At 36.7% G+C, this 21,084-nt stretch overlaps 3 protein-coding genes across 3 annotated transcripts; 2 read left to right on the top strand and 1 right to left on the bottom strand.

Moving 5' to 3' along the window:
• The first annotated feature begins 4 nt into the window (after positions 1–4).
• On the top strand, positions 5–1,527 carry LOC107459538 (protein TOO MANY MOUTHS). Its single transcript, XM_016077764.3, has one exon. It carries the CDS (start codon positions 5–7, stop codon positions 1,460–1,462), a length of 1,458 nt encoding a protein of 485 aa, XP_015933250.3. The 3' UTR covers positions 1,463–1,527.
• A 4,186-nt stretch (positions 1,528–5,713) lies between these two features.
• LOC107459653 (PTI1-like tyrosine-protein kinase At3g15890) lies at positions 5,714–8,217 on the top strand. Its single transcript, XM_021128164.2, has 5 exons — positions 5,714–5,823; positions 5,947–6,162; positions 6,465–6,612; positions 6,806–7,068; positions 7,144–8,217. Exons 2-5 carry the CDS (start codon positions 6,119–6,121, stop codon positions 7,772–7,774), a joined length of 1,086 nt encoding a protein of 361 aa, XP_020983823.1. The 5' UTR covers positions 5,714–5,823; positions 5,947–6,118; the 3' UTR covers positions 7,775–8,217.
• A 154-nt stretch (positions 8,218–8,371) lies between these two features.
• Positions 8,372–19,125, bottom strand: LOC107459651 (pre-mRNA-processing-splicing factor 8A). Its single transcript, XM_052251926.1, has 24 exons — positions 18,647–19,125; positions 18,018–18,141; positions 17,795–17,887; positions 17,330–17,715; positions 16,659–17,150; positions 15,656–16,532; positions 15,210–15,392; positions 14,757–15,071; positions 14,349–14,653; positions 13,828–14,282; positions 13,613–13,739; positions 13,203–13,444; positions 13,002–13,125; positions 12,731–12,920; positions 12,516–12,623; positions 12,135–12,388; positions 11,237–11,853; positions 11,051–11,157; positions 10,606–10,860; positions 10,053–10,526; positions 9,705–9,866; positions 9,407–9,604; positions 8,804–9,325; positions 8,372–8,712 (listed from the first exon to the last, which is right to left on the bottom strand). The coding sequence occupies exons 1-24, from the start codon at positions 18,916–18,918 to the stop codon at positions 8,518–8,520; spliced, it is 7,077 nt and encodes a 2,358-aa protein (XP_052107886.1). The 5' UTR covers positions 18,919–19,125; the 3' UTR covers positions 8,372–8,517.
• Positions 19,126–21,084: the final 1,959 nt, after the last annotated feature.

Genomic DNA, 21,084 nt, shown 5'->3' on the forward strand with positions numbered 1-21,084 from the left:
CACAATGAAGCTCCATCATCTTCTATTTCTATGGTGTACGTTCTTGTTATTGCAACATGCAACGCCATACACAGTCATCATGTCTGACTCTGCCGTGCCATCAACCCTAGTAGACGGCCCCCAAACCGCCTTCTCCATGAAGCAAGACGCTGTCCGAACCGATTCCCGTGAACAAGAGGCAGTTTACAACATCATGCGTGCCACCGGAAACCACTGGGCCACCGACATCCCCGACGTGTGCCGCGGCCGCTGGCACGGCATTGAGTGCATGCCCGACAAGGACAATGTCTACCACGTTGTCTCCCTCTCCTTCGGCGCACTCTCCGACGACACCGCTTTCCCAACCTGCGACCCAACCAACTCTTCCATTTCCCCTTCCATCACCAACCTCCCTCACCTCAGGACCCTCTTCTTTTACCGTTGTTTCAGTTACAACCCCCAACCCATTCCCTCCCTCTTGGGCCTATTGGGCCGATCTCTTCAAACATTGGTGCTCAGGGATAACGGCCATATCGGCCCAATACCTAACGACTTGGGCAACCTCACCCGTTTGAGAGTCCTCGATCTTCACAGAAACAATCTCAACGGTTCTATTCCGGTTTCATTGGGCCGGATCTCCGGTCTGAGGTCGTTAGATTTGAGCGGCAACAAACTAACCGGTCCGGTACCAGGCTTAGTTCTTCCCCGTCTGAATGTTTTGGACCTCAGCCAGAACCTTCTAATGGGCCCAATCCCTTCTACAATTGGAGACTGCCACTCTATTATCAAATTGGATTTAAGTCGAAACAGGCTTGTTGGCCCAATTCCGGAAAAAATCAAGGGCCTAAAAGATCTAATGCTTTTAGATTTGAGCTACAATAGAATTCAAGGCCCATTTCCTGTTTCACTTAGAAGCCTGATTTCTCTTCAGGCCTTGATCTTGAAAGGAAACCCAATGGGCCCAGCAATTATACCCAATGAGGTGTTTGAAGGCACGGTTGGATTAATGATATTAATAATGTCAAATATGAATTTGCATGGTCCGGTGCCAGAATCACTAGGCAGATTAACGAACCTTCGTGTGGTTCATCTTGATGGGAACCAGCTTAATGGGTCAATCCCCAAAAGCTTCAAAGATTTAAGAAACCTTAGTGAAATGAGGCTCAATGATAATAGGCTAAGTGGGAAAGTCCCATTTGGGAAGGAAATTATTTGGAGGATGAAAAGGAAGCTAAGGCTTTATAACAATTCGGGGCTTTGTTGTGATTCTGATTGTGCGGATTCCACCTTTGATTTTGGTATTAGTTTGTGTGAGATTTCGAGTCCGGGTTTGGATAAGAGCGTGGAGCATCTTTTAACCAACGAGAAGCATATGCCAACTACTATGAATAATAATGTGCAATTATCGGATGCTGCTAACACTGCTCTGCCACTTACAACCACATTGCGATTAGTTGTCTTTGTATTACTCTCTCTTCTTTAGTTTATTATTTTTCTTTTTATAGTAGTGGTATGTAAATCTAATATAAATATTATTCATAAACGCAAGTAAATAAGAGAGGCCTCATTTTTTTTTTGTTTTATTGGAGGCATGTATGTGATGTGTTGTATTATGGGGTATAGTCGTGCTAGACCAAGATGTGGGACAGTTTTTTTTTTATTTGTGTTATAAACAAGTCGGATCATACGAGTTGTTTTGAAAAGAAAATATCATGGGGAAGACATTTTGAATTTTGGAAGAAACAAATCGGACTGTTGTATAAATTTTTTTTTAATAAAACGAAAATTGGACCGTCCGATTTTTCTGAAAACACTCGCACCATTTGATTTGTAGCTTTCTAACACCATTATAAAATATGCTGCTTCTCTATATTGATGTCCTATACCATTACTTTCTCCATAATAAAATTAAAAAGCGACAAATTTATCATCAATTACTCGCTTTAGTAGTCAGCAGAATATTAGGACCATAGTATTCCTAATATGTAAAAACTTTTTTTTAGAGAGGACCAAGTTAATTGTTTATTTTGATGTTCCTTTTCCATACCAAACAGCGAAGTGTAGAGATTGAACACAAAACAGGATCCTAATCCTTAGATAACAATTATTTTGTTGCAATGATTCTATACTAGAAGCCAAGGCAAACAGCTCAGAAAGAATTTTAGAACAGCTCAGTGTAGCATATGCCTTAAAAGGACAAAAACTATTAGGAGTCTAGGACTCTAGTCTCTCCTGACATCAATCATTGAGTCGTCAGAGCCGTACTACCTAATAGGAAATTTTGTATCATACTCAAGTAAAATATGCCAATTTCACTAGACCCACATAACCAAATCAAAACTTCGTTTTAACCAGATAAACTTCCACGCATCTGAACTTTTCTTGTCACCGGCTTTTAGAAATTAAAAGACTCATCGTATTCCAAATAATTGCAAACTTTTTAGTTAACGTGATCCTTTATTTTTTAGTAAAGTATCGTTTTTGTCCCAAAGTTTAAGGTAAATTTTAAAATTGTCTCTAATATTTCAATTATATTGACTCAATGTTATTCTACCGTTAGGCATTCGTTAACAGAATTGACGGCGGGAAAAAATTGAGACAATTTTAAAACGTTAAGGACTTAAATATGACGAAAACGTTCGGGACAAAACGATATATAGAAATAAATTTTAATTTTATCATTCAATAATATCAATTTTTTACTATACATAATATTCAATTATTTTTTAATCACATCTAAGTAAATTACACTTAATCACATTACTTTCATTCTAAATAAATTAATTTTTTTTATAATTTTAAAGAATTTTGATACATTAGAGGTAAAAGGTATAATTTATATTTTATTGTATATATATATATTATTTCTTTCTTTTCCGCAAATTTTTTTGATACATTAGAGACAAAATGTATAATTTATATTTTAATGTATATATATTATTTCTTTCTTTTTCGGAAGTTTATATACTAGTCATTCTATAAATTCATGATAACTAAAAATCTTTAAGAGTAAAATTATAAAAAAAATAATTTATTTAAAATGAAAATGGTGTGATTACGTGTAATTTACTTAGATGTGATTAAAAATAATTGAATACTATGTACAGTAAAAAATTGATATTATTGAAGGATAAAATTAAAATAAAATTTATTTTTATGTATCACTATTGTCCCTAATGTTTTCGTCCTATTGAAGTTCCTAACGTTTTAAAATTGTCTCAATTTTGTTCCGCCGTCAATTCTGTTAACGGATTCCTAACGACAGGACAATATTGAATCAATTTTAAAACGTTAGAGATTTAAATAGGACAACTCAAACATTAGAGACAACTGTCACAAAAAAAAACATTAAAGACAACTTTAAAACTTATCTCAAACATTAAGTACAAAAACCATACTTTACTCATTTGCTTTTCTTCTAAATTACCATATACATAAAAATGAAAACTAGTCACAAAGTATTAGGAATGAAATTTTCTATCTTTTTACTTTATTATATTATATTTTTGGGTTTACGAAGAAGATACATGTCCATGTGGCATGTGCACAAAAAGTTAATAATCTGTTGTTCAACCAAAGTGTGTGTCCAAAACAGATGTTAGTTAATCTTTTCTTTCACTACCAAACAGTGTGGCAAGAAGTTAATAAAGCTGCCATAATTTTCCGTCTCTTTATGCTTACGAATCTTTACGAAAACACACAACAAAACAATCATATATCACTTGACTTCACCAGTCAATAGTGGAAAAACCACAATGGTCTATTCTCCAACTTGTGATAATTAATTAATCTTAAAGCTAACATCGCTATATAATTAATTAATCTTAAAACTAACATTGCTATATATATATATATATATATATATATATTCGTCACCTCATCTTATTATTTTATGAAAATTTTTAACTGGTTTACAAGGAAATAATTGATCGCTTAGACATTATTGTTGTAACTAAGGCTGCATTTGTTTCTGAGAATAGAATAGGACACGACAAAATATTGATGGAAGAGACACAAAATTTTGTGTTCTTGTATTCTATTTAGCGATAAACTAGCACAAATTATGAAAATCCAATTTATTCTCATTTTTTTCATTCAAAAAATTTGAGATGAAAAATATAATTATGAAAAATTAACAAAAATAATGAGAGAAAAAATAAAAAATAAGTTGCGTCCCTTGTTAGTGTCTCTGTGTCTTTTCTATCATGTGTCCCTAATTAGTGTTTCTGTGTCCTTCCTGTCAGGATGTATACAAAATACACTAATTCAATGTCTATAAACACATTATTTCTGTCCATATTTCTTCTGGCAAACACAATTTTATATCTCAATGTCCCTGTCTCAATGTGCTGTCTCTGTAAACAAACGCAACCTAAGAAACTATTATATATAAAACTAGGCTAAGAAGTAAGAGAAACCCTGCTAAGAACCAATTGATTTTGAACTACCTACCCTCTGCATCAATCAATATGTAACCAAACAATGAGTGAGTACTTATTAACACTTGTACCGGAATGATTTAGACAGATATAACAGACGCTTTAAAAGCTAGATTGGCATAGAAAGTTTGTACTTAGCAGCAAAACAGTACACAGCACATGCACATGGTGAAGTAAATTCAAAGGAAAGAAAACACCAAAATCTTTTGGAAATTTATTTATATAGTAAATTCAAAATAGATGGTTATATTTTAACTCTTAATTTTACATACATTGCACTTGAGTGACATCTTCATGGAAAGCAAATTTAAGCTATTAATCTGCTAGATTCTTTTGACACAATAGAATCTTAAACAATAGGAGCTTTCTTTTACTATATCATTTGAAGCAATTTGTTATTCTTCTGAATTTTGTGGTTACAGATTTGAGATTTCAATTTAATTTGGCGCGAAGAAACATCACAATTCACAACTACTTATCACATGACATGTATTTATTAATTTATTTTTTACGGAGCAAAAATCAGAAATTATTTTTAATATAGAAAGAGAATTGGTGTTTTAGTTGAATATTAACATTTGAAGTGTATTACAGTATTGTAGAAATTATTCAACACGCCCCCACGTGTTGGCTAAGATGCTGCCACGTATTCAACACGCTCCTACGTGTTGGTCAGAATGCTGACACGTGTTTACCACGCCCCTCCACGTGTTGACTTCTCACAAAAAAAAATCCACTCATCTCTAATTACACTAAGGGCTTGTTTGGGTGAGCTTCTAAGAAAAGATCTTTTTTCGAGTTATCTTTTTTTAAAAGATCTTATAGAGAAGTAAAAGTAATTTTATGTTTGGATATCTTATGTAAAAAGGTCTTTTTATCTATCAATTATGTTTAGGTATAACAATATAAAAATACTTTTTTGTTTATTTATTACATGAAAAACATCTTTTTTTTAAGGAAAAAAGATCTTTTAAAAAAAGATGTAAATTATAGCTTCTCAAAAAAGATCTTTTTTTTTATTTTACTAGTGCTTTTACTTTTACTACTAGAAATTTGCCAAACACGTTAAAAAATAAAAAAAGATCTTTTTTCATTGAAAAAAGATCTTTTTTTAACAAAATAATGACACCCAAACATGCACTAAATACTCCCATTTTTAACAAAAACACAAATATTTTTTCCATACAACAAAAAATTAGCCAGCAAAAACTAAGAACATTTTTTTTATCATTTTCTTATTATAAAAAAAAAGGATAATGGACCCCACGTGTGGGTGTGTGTTTTTCTTTTTTTTTTTCTTTTGAAAAAATGGAAACAGCTGGAGTTTAAGTTTAAAGAGGAGGAAGAAAGGAGGGAGAAGAAGACTTAGCTTACACAGTACACATCATCTGCTCCATCGAATAACGTTAATAACTTCCAACACCCTTTTTCTTTTTTTCTTTTTTTTTTTCTTTTTTAAATTTCATAACTTTGCAACAACACCGCCCAAAAAACATGCCTTCAGTTTTTCTTATTCTGTCGGTTACAGCTCTTCATTCGGCTCCAAGCACAAACGAACTGCTAGCTAGCCAGGCAGAGAGGAGAATATCTTAAAGTTGATGCTCTTGGAGTGAAGGAACAGCAACAGCACCTGATTCGCTTTTGTGGGTCGATTTCAAGTTTGGATTTTTGTTTACGTTTCTCTGATTGGCGAGAAGGTTATGGCGTTTTGCCCCATGTTTTGTTGCGGAAATGTTTCCGATCGGTACGACAATCACTTCATTAGTCTCAAGTTCTATTACTTTGTTGTTTTGGATCATATCAATTGGAGGAAAAAATGAATAATAGGCAAGGTTTAGATTCTGGGTTTAGCTCAGTTTTCTTGTATAACTGAAACTGCTCTAAGTTACTGTTAGAAGACTATAAAAACAGAACATAATATACCAAGGTGCATACTTTATTGATCCCATACTTTGAGACTTTAGGTAGAAGTAGAGTTTTGGATTCGAAGTTTAGTTCCAATTGATTAACAGAGAGTTGATATTGGAGCTGCTTCTACAAATGCAGCAAGGCACGGGGGAAGAAACAACCTCCTTGGCGGGTGTTTTCTCTGAAGGAATTACATTCAGCTACCAATAATTTCAACTATGATAACAAGCTTGGCGAAGGCGGATTTGGGAGTGTCTACTGGGGTCAGCTTTGGGATGGATCACAGGTAGGATAATACCACCTCTTTTGTATTCCCTGTTTCATCTTTTCATATCAGTTTCTCTGGTAATGGTTGCTAAGCTTTTCCTAGATTCATGTAATTTTTTTAGTGGTAATTTAACCTCACATGATATTGTGTGCTGATTTGTAGCCAATTATTATAGCCATCTGATCCATGCAATTCTATGTGTGAGATGCAGATTGCTGTGAAAAGATTGAAAGTTTGGAGCAGCAAAGCAGACATGGAATTTGCTGTTGAAGTTGAGATATTGGCAAGGGTTCGACACAAGAATCTTCTAAGTCTGCGTGGCTATTGCGCTGAAGGTCAGGAACGATTAATTGTATATGACTACATGCCGAATTTGAGCCTAGTCTCTCATCTTCATGGGCAGCACTCAGCTGAAAGCCTTCTTGATTGGAAGCGACGGATGATTATTGCAATCGGCGCTGCCGAGGGAATTGCGTGAGTACTTATCTGGCCTTTTCTTATGAACTAATCTCCTGTTATTGTAATAATAAATATTAAACTTCTTTTCAGATATCTTCACCATCAAGCAACACCACACATCATTCATAGGGATATCAAAGCAAGCAATGTGTTGTTGGATTCAGATTTCCAAGCACAGGTTGCTGATTTTGGTTTCGCCAAGTTGATCCCGGATGGGGCAACGCATGTGACTACTAGAGTTAAAGGCACTCTTGGCTACTTAGCACCAGAATATGCTATGTTAGGTAAAGCAAATGAGAGTTGTGATGTATATAGTTTCGGTGTTCTTCTTCTAGAACTTGCCAGTGGCAGAAAACCACTTGAGAAACTCAGTAATGCGGTGAAGCGCACCATCAGTGATTGGGCACTGCCGTTGGCTTGTGAGAAGAAATTCAGGGAAATTGCAGATTCAAGACTTAATGGGGACTATGTGGAGGAAGAACTTAGAAGAGTTGTTTTGATTGCTCTTATATGTGCTCAGAGTCAAGCTGAGAAAAGACCAACCATGCTTGAGGTGGTGGAGCTACTCAAGGGTGACTCCAAAGATAAGATTTCTCAGTTGGAAGCCAATGAACTCTTTATCAGCTCTGTAACTGTTGGACATGACCATGGAAGCAGTTCAGACATCATTTCAGAAGAGAACCAATCAAAACATCAATTGGAACACATGAAAAGTGCATAGGAGACAATTATGGATTTTGATTTGTCAAAGTTATCAGGACTTTTCTTTTTCTTTTCCCCTCCTAATATTGCATTGGAAACTGGGTGCCCATTTATTTGAGCTGCGGCAGGGGCCATGTACTTCTACACCCTCTTAATATTATATATGGTTGTGGCTGTAAAGTGTGCAGGAAGTATATTTGAATGCCTCTAAGTACAAACTGTAACTTTCGGAAATTTCGGGATTTCATGGGTTTGTAGTTTGCTAATCCCCATGGACCAGTTTTATTAATCAAAATACATACTTGTCATATAAGATAGGAGGTGTAACTCATTGTTCGCGTAATGATTCACTTTCAATCCCAAATAAGTCTTATATTGGGAATGGGATCGAGTCATGTAACAACACATTGTAACGGGCTAACGGTTCAACGTATCGTCTCTATAAATGATTTTAATTTCTTAGAGGTATGTGTAAATTAACGCACAAATATCCAGTACTATAAGTTATCAAATGTTGTCCCCAGCCCCAAAAACCTAATAAAAAGCTTTGATTTAAGGTAGATGTTTCTGCTTGGACAAAATCTCAACTTAGTATTTAAATCCAAAACCTCAAACCTAATTGTGAAAGCAAATACAAGGCTCGATTACATCTGTCAGGCTATTATGTTGACATATTTACAAATCTGTTACATCGTTTCTACAAGAAAAAACTAGAATGATTATCCAACAAAAAAATACAACATATTCTCAGACAAGTTTAAACTAAGAGAATGTGTCCTCTCGATCTCCCTCGGCAATTGTCTCCCCTTCCTCCATATTACTGAACTCTAAGAAATGGGTTGGTCTGTGGTCCTCGTGATAATACTCCTTAGGTGTCCCAAGCTTCACTCCATACTTCATCCCGGATGCATGTCTGACCCCCATGAAGTTGTAATTCCATGGACCATTATCAGGAGTCTAAACAATTCAACAAAAAGACAGTCAATACAATTAACAAATAGGTGCACAAATAATAAAATTACATCTCAGGGCAGGTAGGCAAACTTACCATGTAGAAACCAAGAAAGCGGTCACTAAGGAGCATCTGAACCTTCTCATAGTGAGTGGGAAGGTAACCGTGAGGATTGCTTCCTGTGTCCTTGTTGACACGTCCCCATTCATAACCAGATGGAGTGAGCTTGTATGCAGTTAAAGAACAGGAACCTGGAGTAAAACTGCATGTCAAGATAATACATTTCTCCCCGTCCCATTGCTTATTGCTCTCTAGGATCTTAGCATGTGAGGTAAGATCCTGTGGCGACAGCTGAGGAAGTTCGTTTGGTTGAGTATGCATCCATCCCAACGGCTCCAAGTCATTCAAGAAATCGTGCTCTGGAAGAGCCGATGGGAGATGGACTTGTTGATGAGTCCCCCACTGTGGTGGCATCACAATACAACGAATTTCCTTAACCTGAGGGTTGTCTGGAGGACTTATGCCATACAGATACCCAGCAATTTGTGTCCGAAGATCTGCTATGCATATGAACTTCTTCAAAATGTTCTTTGGCATAATGTATGTGTATCCAGTTTCCTGCATTACAACCAGGTATTAGCATATAAAAGCAGTTTCAAGTTGTAAGATGAAGGATCGCCAGAAATTAATAGTGCAAACCTTTATGTCCTCTGAGTTCACATATATATGGTTTACACGAAGGTATAAGTTGGTGGCTGATATTGCTCTAACACGCCAGTCAGTCTTGGAACCAAAAGCAGCTTGCTCATATGGACTAGTAGTGGTCACTATAAGTTCTTCACCATGAACATTTGTGGTCTTCGTTGTTACAGCTGTAACCTGGTTTGCTTCATGTGCCTGCACAATAGTACATACAGAACAACATAAGCAAAGCATGGGGAAGAGAAAATGAAGTTGAGTTAGATGTCTGTAAGCATTAGAGCATTAAGTTCATTACTTGTTTTTCAATCTCTGCAATCTGTTGTCTCTGTTGAGAAGGTGGGGTAATCTCAGCACCAAGTATGATATCCCGGATTTCAGACTGAGTCAGAGCTGAAGTATTCACATTATTTTTCTTAGCATAATCTGAGAGGATGAGATCTCTTAATGCAACCTCCACCTGTCAATACATAATATATACGAGTTATGAATACCAAGATCAAACAGAACAGCAGAATCAACAAATACCTAAATCTTTTGTCAAGAAGTTTGAAACAATAATTTAACAAACAAATCGTACATGGTGTAGAGTTTACAATTCAAACTTAACTAGTAGTAATATCACAAAATCAAAAATTGAACTTACCTTCATCCACTGGTCATCAGTTAGAGACGGCCAGATATGATGAGGTTCAGTGATGATTGTTTTGTCAGGTTTCAGTAGCATTTTTGCCTTCTCATTATTCACATGAAGAGCACGCAGAATCAGAATCAGCCTGGAGAATGCAGTATATGACGAAATACTCTTCAGCCAGTCATCATAAATATTGAACAAAACCATTTGCGGTTCTGTGGCCTTCAAAATAAGATCCCCAAATTTCTCAATCTTCAAACAAGCCTGGAAAGGAAGCTGAAGTTCACTTCCTTTAATGACAATGTTGGGGAAGTCCAGCAGATGAACCTCCAACGGATCCAACATTCCTTTACGAGTGACTATGATTTGCTTAGGCTGTTCTTCAACTGGCAATGACCTTACAAGAGCAGCAACTTCTTCCGCAGTTTTCCACTTTGCCAACTGACCAAGACGCTTTTGACCAGCCCATACACTTGTATGTATAACCTGCGAAAGTATAATGTGAAAAATCAATGTTTGGACAGATTTGAGATGACCAAGGGAAGAGGAAAGGAAGCCAACATACCTTCAAAAACAGTTGTCCAGTTCTCGGATTGAAAATAAATATAGCACCATTGATAGGTTTTGTTGTAAGATTTCCTTCAAAAGTTTTATGGATTGTAACACGATACACATTAGTGTCATCAACAAACCATATTATTTGGTTGCTGAATATCTCTCCATAGTTTTGAGAGGATAGATATGGTTCAGTGGGCTCAGAAGAGTACAACTGCAGACCTTTCCTGATACGTTCTCTCAGCACATACAATGCAGGATTAGACTGGTAGCACCAAAAGATTAGTATTAGAGGAAGAATTGTGTTGCATAGAAGAAATAATATAAAATTGATTTGACATTAACCAGGATGGTTGGTGCAAAGGGCATATAGGCAAGAACAAGTCATAAATACTTGGCAAGAACTTCTTGATTCATAATTTGTAACAGATTTATTATGCATGATAATTTGATACCTTCATGATCTTATTCATGGCCTGCTGAAGCAGTGGTTTTGACCCAGGGAACCAGTTCCCAAATGCAGAGTGCAAGTTATATGCCAAATCGATGCCAATCATTACCCCTGAATTGAAACAAATGATCCAGTCAGCTCCATAATCAAAATAAATAAAAAGAGAATACAAGATTAATAAGAAACATACCAGTAGGCGATGGATATATAGACATATTATCCGTCGTGTAATCCATGAATTTGGCCCTAGTGTAACGCTCAATATCATGAGAGTCATAATCACCCCACCGAAGTTGGACATCAATCCAGTACTTATTGCTTGCCTTCTGATCAAAGACATCCTTAGATTCAGCAACAAGACTGGGCTTTGACATTGGCCACCTATGGGCAGCAAAAAGAAGAATGTCTGCACAAGAGCTGTTCATTTTGTAACTCTTCCTTGGATGGATTGTTTCCTTCTGGACAGTTTCAATCTCTAGAGCATCCAACTCTTGATCCAAAACCTGGCAGAGATCCATCACAACACTTTCATGGATCTTCTGCCACAAGTGAGCTCTGAATATCTGAATAAGAGAGATCTTCAGGGTAGGAATCTTCCCGTGCATGAAAATACCAGTCAGATCTAGCTGCACTTGGAAACCCACATAAACATTGGCACGATTTATGGTTGGAGACCACCAAAGAGTGAATCTACGGTTGGGAATTTGATTCAGACCAGATCTCTGAGCATTGGTGAGCTTCTTATACTTCATAGATTCCTCGAAGCCTGACGCCTTCTCCCAGAAAAGACCTTCCCAAGTGGGAAAACTGGAAGTGAAAACGGGGTCAATTGCAACTTCTACCACACGATAAAAAGCAAGCACTAAATGCTGAATACAAAAAATGAAACTGAATTTTACGCTTGCTAGACCCCTATCTATGGAATAATAGACCGAAAACTAAAGACAGATGACAAAGTGATTGGAAACGAAGTCCTATACGGCTTTACACAGTGGTTAAGGTAAGGAAAGGCATACCAAGAACTCAGCTCCAAATTTTTTTTTTTTTTTTTGGAAAAGAAAAGTGATTCAAAGGGAAATATAACTTACTATGTTCCTTTGAACAGAGTATGTTCGAGAATTCCTTCGACACCTCCAAGAGCTTGAATAACATCGGTTCGGTAATTGTTCAAGTTCCACAACTTTCCATCATGTCTTTGGTGCGTCCACCAAAAGGGATTTTGTTTCAGAACTTGGTATTGCTTGAAGTCTGTTCGCACCCTCCATCCTTTATCATAAGCCAAAGTGTGTCTATCCTTCTGAAACAGTGTGTTAATACGTGGTATTCCTCTATCCCAAGAATCCTGCCAAATAAAACAACAGTGAATATTAGTTCATCAAGCATGGAAATAAGTAAACTTGTGTTGAAGGAATAACACAATAAACTCCAAAATCCAAATATTCAGAACAAGGGGACATGAAGAAACTCACTTCCAAATCTTCAAGGGTCAGACGTCTGTTTTGTGCTTGTGCTTCCTGCCTTTTCAATGCATATTCTGCCCAGACTCGCTGAGAATCAATGAATTCACTCTCCCAAGGCTGTCATAATCCACAAGAATGTTAGGAGTTGAACTAGGACTATAGAACCTACATCATGTGTGAAATACACACAAACCATTACATATAATGGGTAAGAATTGAGTCACCTGTATATAGCGATAAAGATTGGGAATCAACTGGTCCTCCTCATGGCTCATCCCACTCCTGAAGTGGGTTACACCAACATCTGTCTGTTGGCTATACCGAAGGTCACTTTGTGGAATCAAAATATGACCCATGGACAACATTCCGAGCCCTCCAATTTCTTTGGGAGTATAGAAGATGACAGGTGGAAACCTGATAACAGTTACAGCAGTATATGAATTTTGCAATTAAAATCCCAAATTAGGAAATAATAATAACAATAACCAAGTATACCTGCTAGGCATCTTTGAATTGAGCCCAATCTTAATACGAGTCTGAATTTTATTTTCACATTTAACAAGCAAATCTAACAGCTCTTGAGTATGTACAGTAGCTTCTCGGAAGTAGGTCATGAGCCCTAAAAGAAACCAAATACAAATGAGAAAACCAATAATTCCCTCGGCAGAGATCCCCTAAAATACAAAATCCACGTACCTATTAAAGCTGTATTCCACTTATTGACAATTTTTGTGAATGTAGTCGAACCAGAAGACATAAGAATCTGCCTAACACGGTTCTCAAACACTTTCATGTGCTCATCATCAACCCTTAGGAAAGCCACAGCTGTCCTTTCTTTTGTCTGTTCATTCTGTAGATTCCAGACACCATCTCTTGTGTTGCTAAATGCTTCTTGTGTCATTCTAATTTTTGGGAGTATCCGTACTTCGAATCCGCACCTGCAGGCCATGAAGGTATCCAGTCATTCAAACTTCAAAGGATGATACAAAAACTAAAAAGCAGGACCATCCAACAAGCACGTGATTATTACTGACTATATAAGCGGTTCATTATACAACCAAAAAAATGGACATCAATAAAACATCTAAAAATAAATCAATACGTACATGCTAAAGAGCAAGTTCGGATTGTCTTTGCTGTAAACAGAAACAAAGCTATTCTCCCATTCTAAAGTTGTAATACTACGAGGAAGGCGATTCTTCATATCCCAAAAGACACTTCTCCCAAGATTAACTGGAATCACACAATTGAAAACTTTATTAGAATTAATTACACAAATGATGAACAAAAAACCACACAAATTTAACAGAGAAACATATACCATCATGTTTCATAAGCCTCATTCTTGCATCTCTTGGCCAGCACTTCTTATTATTGTAGCCCACCATATTCTCATTGTTGGGATCAGGGTGTTCAGTGAGATATCGCTGAATAAGATCTCGAGCCTCCTCATGGGTAAAGCGAAATAATATATGAACCCGATCTATGTACCGAGAATACAGCCTAATGGGATGCCTTGTCTCAACTTTTGTGTCCCAGTAAGTGATAAATTCATTTGGCATTTGTGGTGGGCCAGCAATCTCACTAGCACGAGTCAGTCCAAGAAGCAATAGATCCAATACCAACCCATAATATTGGACAACAAAGGATGCAAACTGTAGACCACGTATAAGACCATATGAATTTGTATGGCTCATATCCTTGTATGACAGCACAACATTGTTCTTTGCAGTGACATAATCAGCAATATTATGGTCCAGAACCAGTCGCAGAAGTCTGCAACACCAGAAATTCAGTTAGCTCAAATTACAAATTATATTCAGTGATTTCCAAATTGCGTACCTGTTTAGCATTGTTAAATCAATCTTTTCAAAGAACTTCTCAAACTTGGTTTGCAGCATCACAACACACTGACCATCACCGGTGTCCCATATACCTTGCAAATTATTTATACCCTGACACCATTTGTAAACCAAAAGAGGTGGTGGCTCTGAATCTGCTGGCTTGATCCAGTTTGGAAAGAGATGACGCTTATCACCTTCGTACCACAGGTACTGATCAAGATATGCATCTGTGATCTTCTCCAGAGGCTCTATCTCATAGACTGGAATCAAGTAGCTATATAAATCCATAAACTCTATACCAACCTGAAAAAAATAAATGTTAAATATTAAAAATTATATATATACTATTAGTTCTTTGATGGGATGAAGATCATAAGCTAGTTAATTTTAGATCATATTGGCATACTTCTTTGAATGCACGCTGTGTCAGAAGGTGTCGCTTGATTCGTGACAAAGCTTCATGAGGATTGTCATAAGCTTGCTCAATGAGCCCCAACTCCTCTCTTTGCAGTTGATTTAGTCGCACTGCAACACTATAGGACTCTTTCAATCTCTCAAGTGCAAGAATGAGCAACTTTGTGTCATGCTTGTATGATAGAGGTGGAAATGGAATAGGGGAGAACTTCCGTGATTCCAACCAATGAACTGTTGTTGTATATATAGCAACAGCTTCTTCTGGAGTGACATATGGACCATCTTTCAAATAATTGTGTTGTCGCTCCTACAAGAGGGATGAATGATCAGGAAGAGACTTCATAGATAATAATGAAATGAGAACTGCAGAGAGTTAACCCAAACAATAATTCTTTGAAAATAATGAGGCCAAAAAATTACATATAGAACACAACATAGACCATACCTGCTCTGCTTTAAGCCAGAGACGTGTCAATCTTCCTAGATTCTTACGACAGACAGTCTTGTCAACAGTTGCACCTCTTCTTATACGCTCACGATTATAATGAGCAACATTTGTCCACCAGTCTGCTTTTGATTTCACATACCGAAGGATCATGTTCTCTATAGGAACAGGCAGACCAGGAACCTATACAATGCATAGGAAATCAACAAGTCGTCCAAGAACCAATTCCAAATTATTACAATAATTTCACTTTGGAATACAACTAGACCATCTATACTTGCATTCTAATTCATTTCCAGACAAATCTGGAAATAAGTTATATTACTAACTGTGTTGAACTATGTTCAGAGACTTATAGTAAACAAAGAGACTAGACATCTAAAATTACCAAAACACCAAGCATGCTTTTTCATAAGGTATCAAATTATACCGAAATAGACACCTACCTTCCAAGGAATATTTGCTTTCCAACAACGCCATGCCTCGCTCAAATGTTGCAATATAGTTCTTGCCTTATTTTGTTTTATACCTTCTGGCATGGCATCAAGCACATCATGCATAACGGCTGCTCGAAGCTCCAAGTCAAAGTGGCTCTCAACACGCTGTTTGGTGACAGTCTTCGCTACACCTTTTGAGTGCCGACCCTCAAACTGTCGTGCAAGTAAATTGCCTAGCCATCTCTCAAGAAGGGGAACAATACCACGAAGAAAGAACAACCATACCCTCCACATGGGTGCCCAAAATCCACAACCAGGTCCCTTCCCAACTGGCCCAGTGTTAAAGCGGTAGTAGATCAAATGCTTCAAGTCCTTGCACATTCTTATTTGTCGCATAAGCCTATACTTATATCGATACATACCAGTCAATTGACCAACATGTGAAAAAGTATATTGGAGGCCATCTGCCAGCTGGAAAGCATCAACATTACCCAAACGGAACTGAACATTGGCATCAACCACAAGTTTCGTCAAACGAAGGATCTCACGACAAAGATGAAAGGCATTACCAAACCGTGACTTCTTCCTTTCCTTTGTTGTCAAGGTTTTGACAGGCTTAAGATTAAAATTATAGTCCAGGTGAAGGTAGTTCAAATTTTTCCTGTGTATCAAGAGATTCAACATGTTATACCCCTGTCTACAAACTTGAAGACCCGCTTCAACCCAATCCAGTTCCGTAGTTTGAAAAAACTTGGTTGCTTGAAGAGATCGGAATAAATGTTTCTTTTTCTGAGCCTTAGGAGGTCTATGATGCAGCTCATTCAACACAAAACACTTGAGTAACTTCTGATAACTAACCCGAACTTTAACTGGATAAGATGGAGGACTGTCCAAAGAAAAACAGGAAATCATTAGTATTAGACTATTGGAGAAATGAGACACATGGCATATGCATAGTAAACATGTAAGTGCTGGGTCCAAAAAATTAACAGGGTGGGAGGATACAACTCACCAGTGCTCCTTATACCAATCTGATACAAGAGGAATATCCTCAGCTCTCCTCATCCGACCAGACCTCATGTTAAACGGACGGGGAGCAAACAGCAAGGAGATTCCAGCAGCAGTGGTATCTGTATAAAGTTGGGTATCTTTAAGCAAAGGTTCAACACCATCTGGCAATGTCCAATCATCGTCCTCATCCTCATCATAAATTCTCTTGTCCCGCCGTTCCTTGTTGGCACTTGTTATTGGGTGTATTAAGGGGTCATAATAGAAAGCAGGTAGATCAGGATCTTCAGTTTTTATGTACATCACCATGGGAGTATGATACACGCAAAGTTTTACTTTGCGAGGCCTATTGTTATAAAGATGAGGAAAGGCGATTCTGTACTCTGTCCGCAAAGGGGACCTTATAATGAGTTTATTGATGTCATTGAACTCATTCCAGTCCTCATCTCCCTTCTCCATGTCACGATAGAGAGGCTCAAATTTAGGGCCACCTGTGTAAGATATCAACAAAAATAAATGCATGTCTTTTAGATTTCAACATTGGACTACTATTGCCTAATATTAAAAGAAACATAATTTTCTACAACTTCTAAAGCTCATTAAACACTGCATTGCTACTAATTTCATAAATAATTATTGACAAAACGTAGCTTGTCAATGTCCAAAATTCAATATATATATATATATATATCCTTTGCCGTGAAGAATGATTCCATGTCAAATAAATAGAAATAGTTGCGGTCAATTAAATCAGAAAGAAGCTGCCCAGCCAGCCGATGCAGGGTTGCCATTATAGGAAGGGAAAGATGCCATCTGCGGTAACTAGGACCATTAATGAGCTTTGTTTTCACAAGAGGCTTATGGTCATAAAACCAAGTATACACAGCAGAATCTTCTTCTTCATCCAGCTCCAGCTGAATAGGCTCTAAAGGATCAACATCTAAAATGTTATCAGCATAGTCTAACGGAGGCTCCTCATCATCAAATGGGGGAAACCGCATCCTCTTGAAATGGCGACGATCCCTTTTCTCTCTTCTCATCATGATCCACATTGTACCCCACTGCAAAATAAATTTCTTAGTTAAGAATAACTATCATGATCACACACACAACTTTTGTGAACAGCCGGCAACCACATACCTGTGCCAGATATATAGGCTCCACAACCCAGGGTATTTCATTGACAAACGTGATAGCCCCAGAAATATGATACAAGACCCTTACATCACGGACCTGAAATCATAAAAGTTTATTTATATGGTTTCAGAAGACCACCGCACATTCAATTAAATAAAAAAGGCTAGAGACGAAATTGAACTAAGTAAAATTAACCAAATACAACAAAATGGAAAATGCAAAGGACCTGCTCCCACGGCATAGGCATGTTTTCCAGGAGCTTGTAAACAGCATGCGGGATGAATTTGAGTGCTCCAAGATAAACACGTTTATCATGACGATATTTCTTTGAAGACATATCACCATGATCCCTGGAATAAAAAATAGCAATCAAAATTACATCTCTAAGCAATCAAAACCGAATAATTAGACAGAGATGACCAAGAGAACAAATCATGCTACACTACACGCACAGTACTCAGCCACCTTATGTAAAGGGTTTCATCAGTGTCCTATTACGCCTTTCTTCAGGCTAACCTTAAACCCCATTCAAACATGTACAAAAAACTCAAAAGCCTATAAAATTATGCCCATAGTCATATTAGTTACAAAACATTTCTTCATAATAAAGAGCAGAAAACACCAACTACGAACATGATGCAGAAATAAGATCATTCCTTCCATAGCTTACATCAACCCAAAAATAGCATAGATTCTAATTAACCAATCCTGACAAGTACATCATCTCATAGCTTTCCCGTACAATAAAACAAGCTCATCCACGCCCATAGAACTCAAATTCTAAAGAAAACACTGCCCGTTGAAGCAAATCACAAAAAGAAAATTTAAGCTGATGCTAGCATAAAGAACACTTGCCTGATGATTTTCCTGACATGCTCGGGAGGCATGTCCTCTTTCTGCGTCTCCACAAAACCGAACTTCCTCTTGTCGCTGTAGCGCTTCGAATTCAACTGCTGCCATTTCCTGGCCTTCTCCTCGAGCCGCGCCTCCGCATCGGCCTCGGTTTCCGGTGGGGCAGGAGCTGGAGGCACTGGCGGAAGCACCGTGTAGGAAGGTTGAGGCGCAGGAGGTGGAGGAATGGGTGGAACGGTGGTTCCGGGCGGGGCAATCTGGCCGTTGTTCCACATGTTGAAATGGAGTGTAGTGGAGCTAAAACCCTAGGCAATTCAACGAATGAATATGGATAGTGAGCTCTTGTAAGAGTTTCAGTTCATGCTCTTTGTGAGTTGAACGGAGAGCCTTGGATGGCTCTAGAGCGAGGTTCTAGGGTTTATCAGCGAATCCGGAGGAAGAAAATGAACACACAGCTGCGTGAGCTGAGTGGAAGTAGAAAACGCTTGGAAGATGTTCATTCATTTTTATTGAATGGCTATGGCGGTAGCACGTGCCGCCATGGTCGTGGGTGCCATTTGGGTTATTGTTGCTTGGGCTGCCTGATTCGGCCCATTTCCATCGACAAGTTTTGACACACCTTAGTATTGTAGGCCCAAGCGCAATTTTTCCGTGATGACTGATGGAAAAAAAAAATTGGAACTTAGGTAGGTGAGAGACTGGTCAGTATTATGTTTGTTGATATATAGACTGATACTAAAATTTTAATTTTATCTCCAAAAAATAGAGATGCAGGAGATTAAAATTTTTAGAACAGAAACTAAAATTTTAATAACATTTTATATCTAAAATACCCGCATTTCAATTAATTATTCCAACTTTATCTTTTGTGTAAATTAAATTAGACTTTCATCCTTATCTTAGTCTCTGTCTTCCATTTTATACCAAACACAATACTAAAGCTATGTTTGGTTGAAAGGAAAGAAATAGAAAAGAAGGAAATAGAAAGAAAAGAAAGGAAAGGAAAGAAATTGAGTGGATTTTTATTTTCTTTAGATATGTTTGGTTGGAAGGAAGATAAGAAGAAAAGAAATGTTATAAAAAGATAATTTTACCCCTATATTATAATATATATTGAAAAAATGAAGGGGTAGTATTGGAAATAGAGAGAGAAACATTAGTTTTCTCTCCATTTTCTTTCCAATGTTGGAGAGAAAAAAAATTGGTGAGCCCCACCAGTTTTTTTCCATCTATTTTCTTTCCCTTCAATTTTCATCTTCAACCAAACAATGAAAAACAATCATTTTTCTTCCCATTTTCTTTCCTCCCTTTTCTTTCCTTCCATTTTCCACTCAAACAAACATAGCATAAAACTTACTTTTGTCTTTGTCAGTCTCTATCTCTTAATCTCAGTCTCTTAGGTAGTGTTTGGTGCAGAGATAGAAACGAAAAGACTGAGACTGAGAGACAGAGACTAAGAGACAGGGATTGAAATAAATTTCAGTATTCTGTTTGGTGAAAAATGAGAGACATGAATTAAAACAAGAATGAACCTCTAATTTAATTTGCACAAAGGGTAAAATTGGAATTAATTATTTGAAATGAAAGTATTTTAGGTATAAAATGTTATTAAAATTTCAGTCTCCATCTTTAAAAACTTCAGTCCTGTGTCCCTACTTTTTGGAGGTACTGAAATACTGAAATTTTAGAAACAGAGACAGAAATTTTAGTACTAGTCTCTGAACTAACAAACACGATACTGAATCACAGTCTCTCAGTTTCTCTCTCAGTACCTCAAAACAAATGCTACCTTAGTCTCTGTCTCTCTTCCAAACGCTACCTTAATTCTTACGCAATGCTACGTGTATAAGTGTTTTTGTAATAAGGTCCAGTTTGGATAAACAGTTTAATCAAGTTTTCTTTAAAAAAAATAGCTTAAATAATAAATGCTTATATTAAAAATAACTTATAAATAAATTATTTTGTATTTAATTTTTTAGTTCTAAAAGTGCTTATTTAAAAAAAAAGTGATAAAAAACTTTTTATTATGAGATAAGTCATTTTTTAATTTCTCCATAAGCACTACAATAATTTTTTAAAAAGCTACAATTTAATTCTCAAAATTATACCCGACATTAATATTTTTCATAAGTTAAAAATTAAAAAAATATTTTATAAACCTATCCAAATGGAGCCTAAGTCCAATAAAAAGATCACGCATATACATATCATTTCTCCTTCTCTGCACTTTTCAGCACAAACATTTTTGGTAGAAAGTACAAAATTTTATTGACATAATACATCGATTCTTATACAAAACACAAAAATTTGTATATAGCACAAATTTATTGATATAACATAGAAATTTTTACATATAATACAAAAAATTTTATCCATGGTATATAAATTTTTGTTGGAAATATATTTTGTTAGCTGGAAGAGTTAATTGTGGTCCTTTAAAA

Source organism: Arachis duranensis, chromosome 7 (genome assembly GCF_000817695.3).
Source record: "Arachis duranensis cultivar V14167 chromosome 7, aradu.V14167.gnm2.J7QH, whole genome shotgun sequence".
Taxonomy (NCBI): domain Eukaryota; kingdom Viridiplantae; phylum Streptophyta; class Magnoliopsida; order Fabales; family Fabaceae; genus Arachis; species Arachis duranensis.

Excerpts from the sequence above, each read along its gene's own strand:
- LOC107459538 (XM_016077764.3), top strand. The coding sequence starts at position 5 with ATGAAGCTCCATCATCTTCTATTTCTATGGTGTACGTTCTTGTTATTG.
- LOC107459653 (XM_021128164.2), top strand. The coding sequence starts at position 6,119 with ATGGCGTTTTGCCCCATGTTTTGTTGCGGAAATGTTTCCGATCG. Across the intron at positions 6,163-6,464 it reads TGCGGAAATGTTTCCGATCG|CAAGGCACGGGGGAAGAAAC; the intron begins GTACGACAATCA and ends CTACAAATGCAG. Across the intron at positions 6,613-6,805 it reads AGCTTTGGGATGGATCACAG|ATTGCTGTGAAAAGATTGAA; the intron begins GTAGGATAATAC and ends TGTGAGATGCAG.
- LOC107459651 (XM_052251926.1), bottom strand. The coding sequence starts at position 18,918 with ATGTGGAACAACGGCCAGATTGCCCCGCCCGGAACCACCGTTCCACCC. Across the intron at positions 17,716-17,794 it reads AGCCTATATATCTGGCACAG|TGGGGTACAATGTGGATCAT; the intron begins GTATGTGGTTGC and ends TTTATTTTGCAG. Across the intron at positions 12,921-13,001 it reads AATTCAAAGATGCCTAGCAG|GTTTCCACCTGTCATCTTCT; the intron begins GTATACTTGGTT and ends AACTGTTATCAG.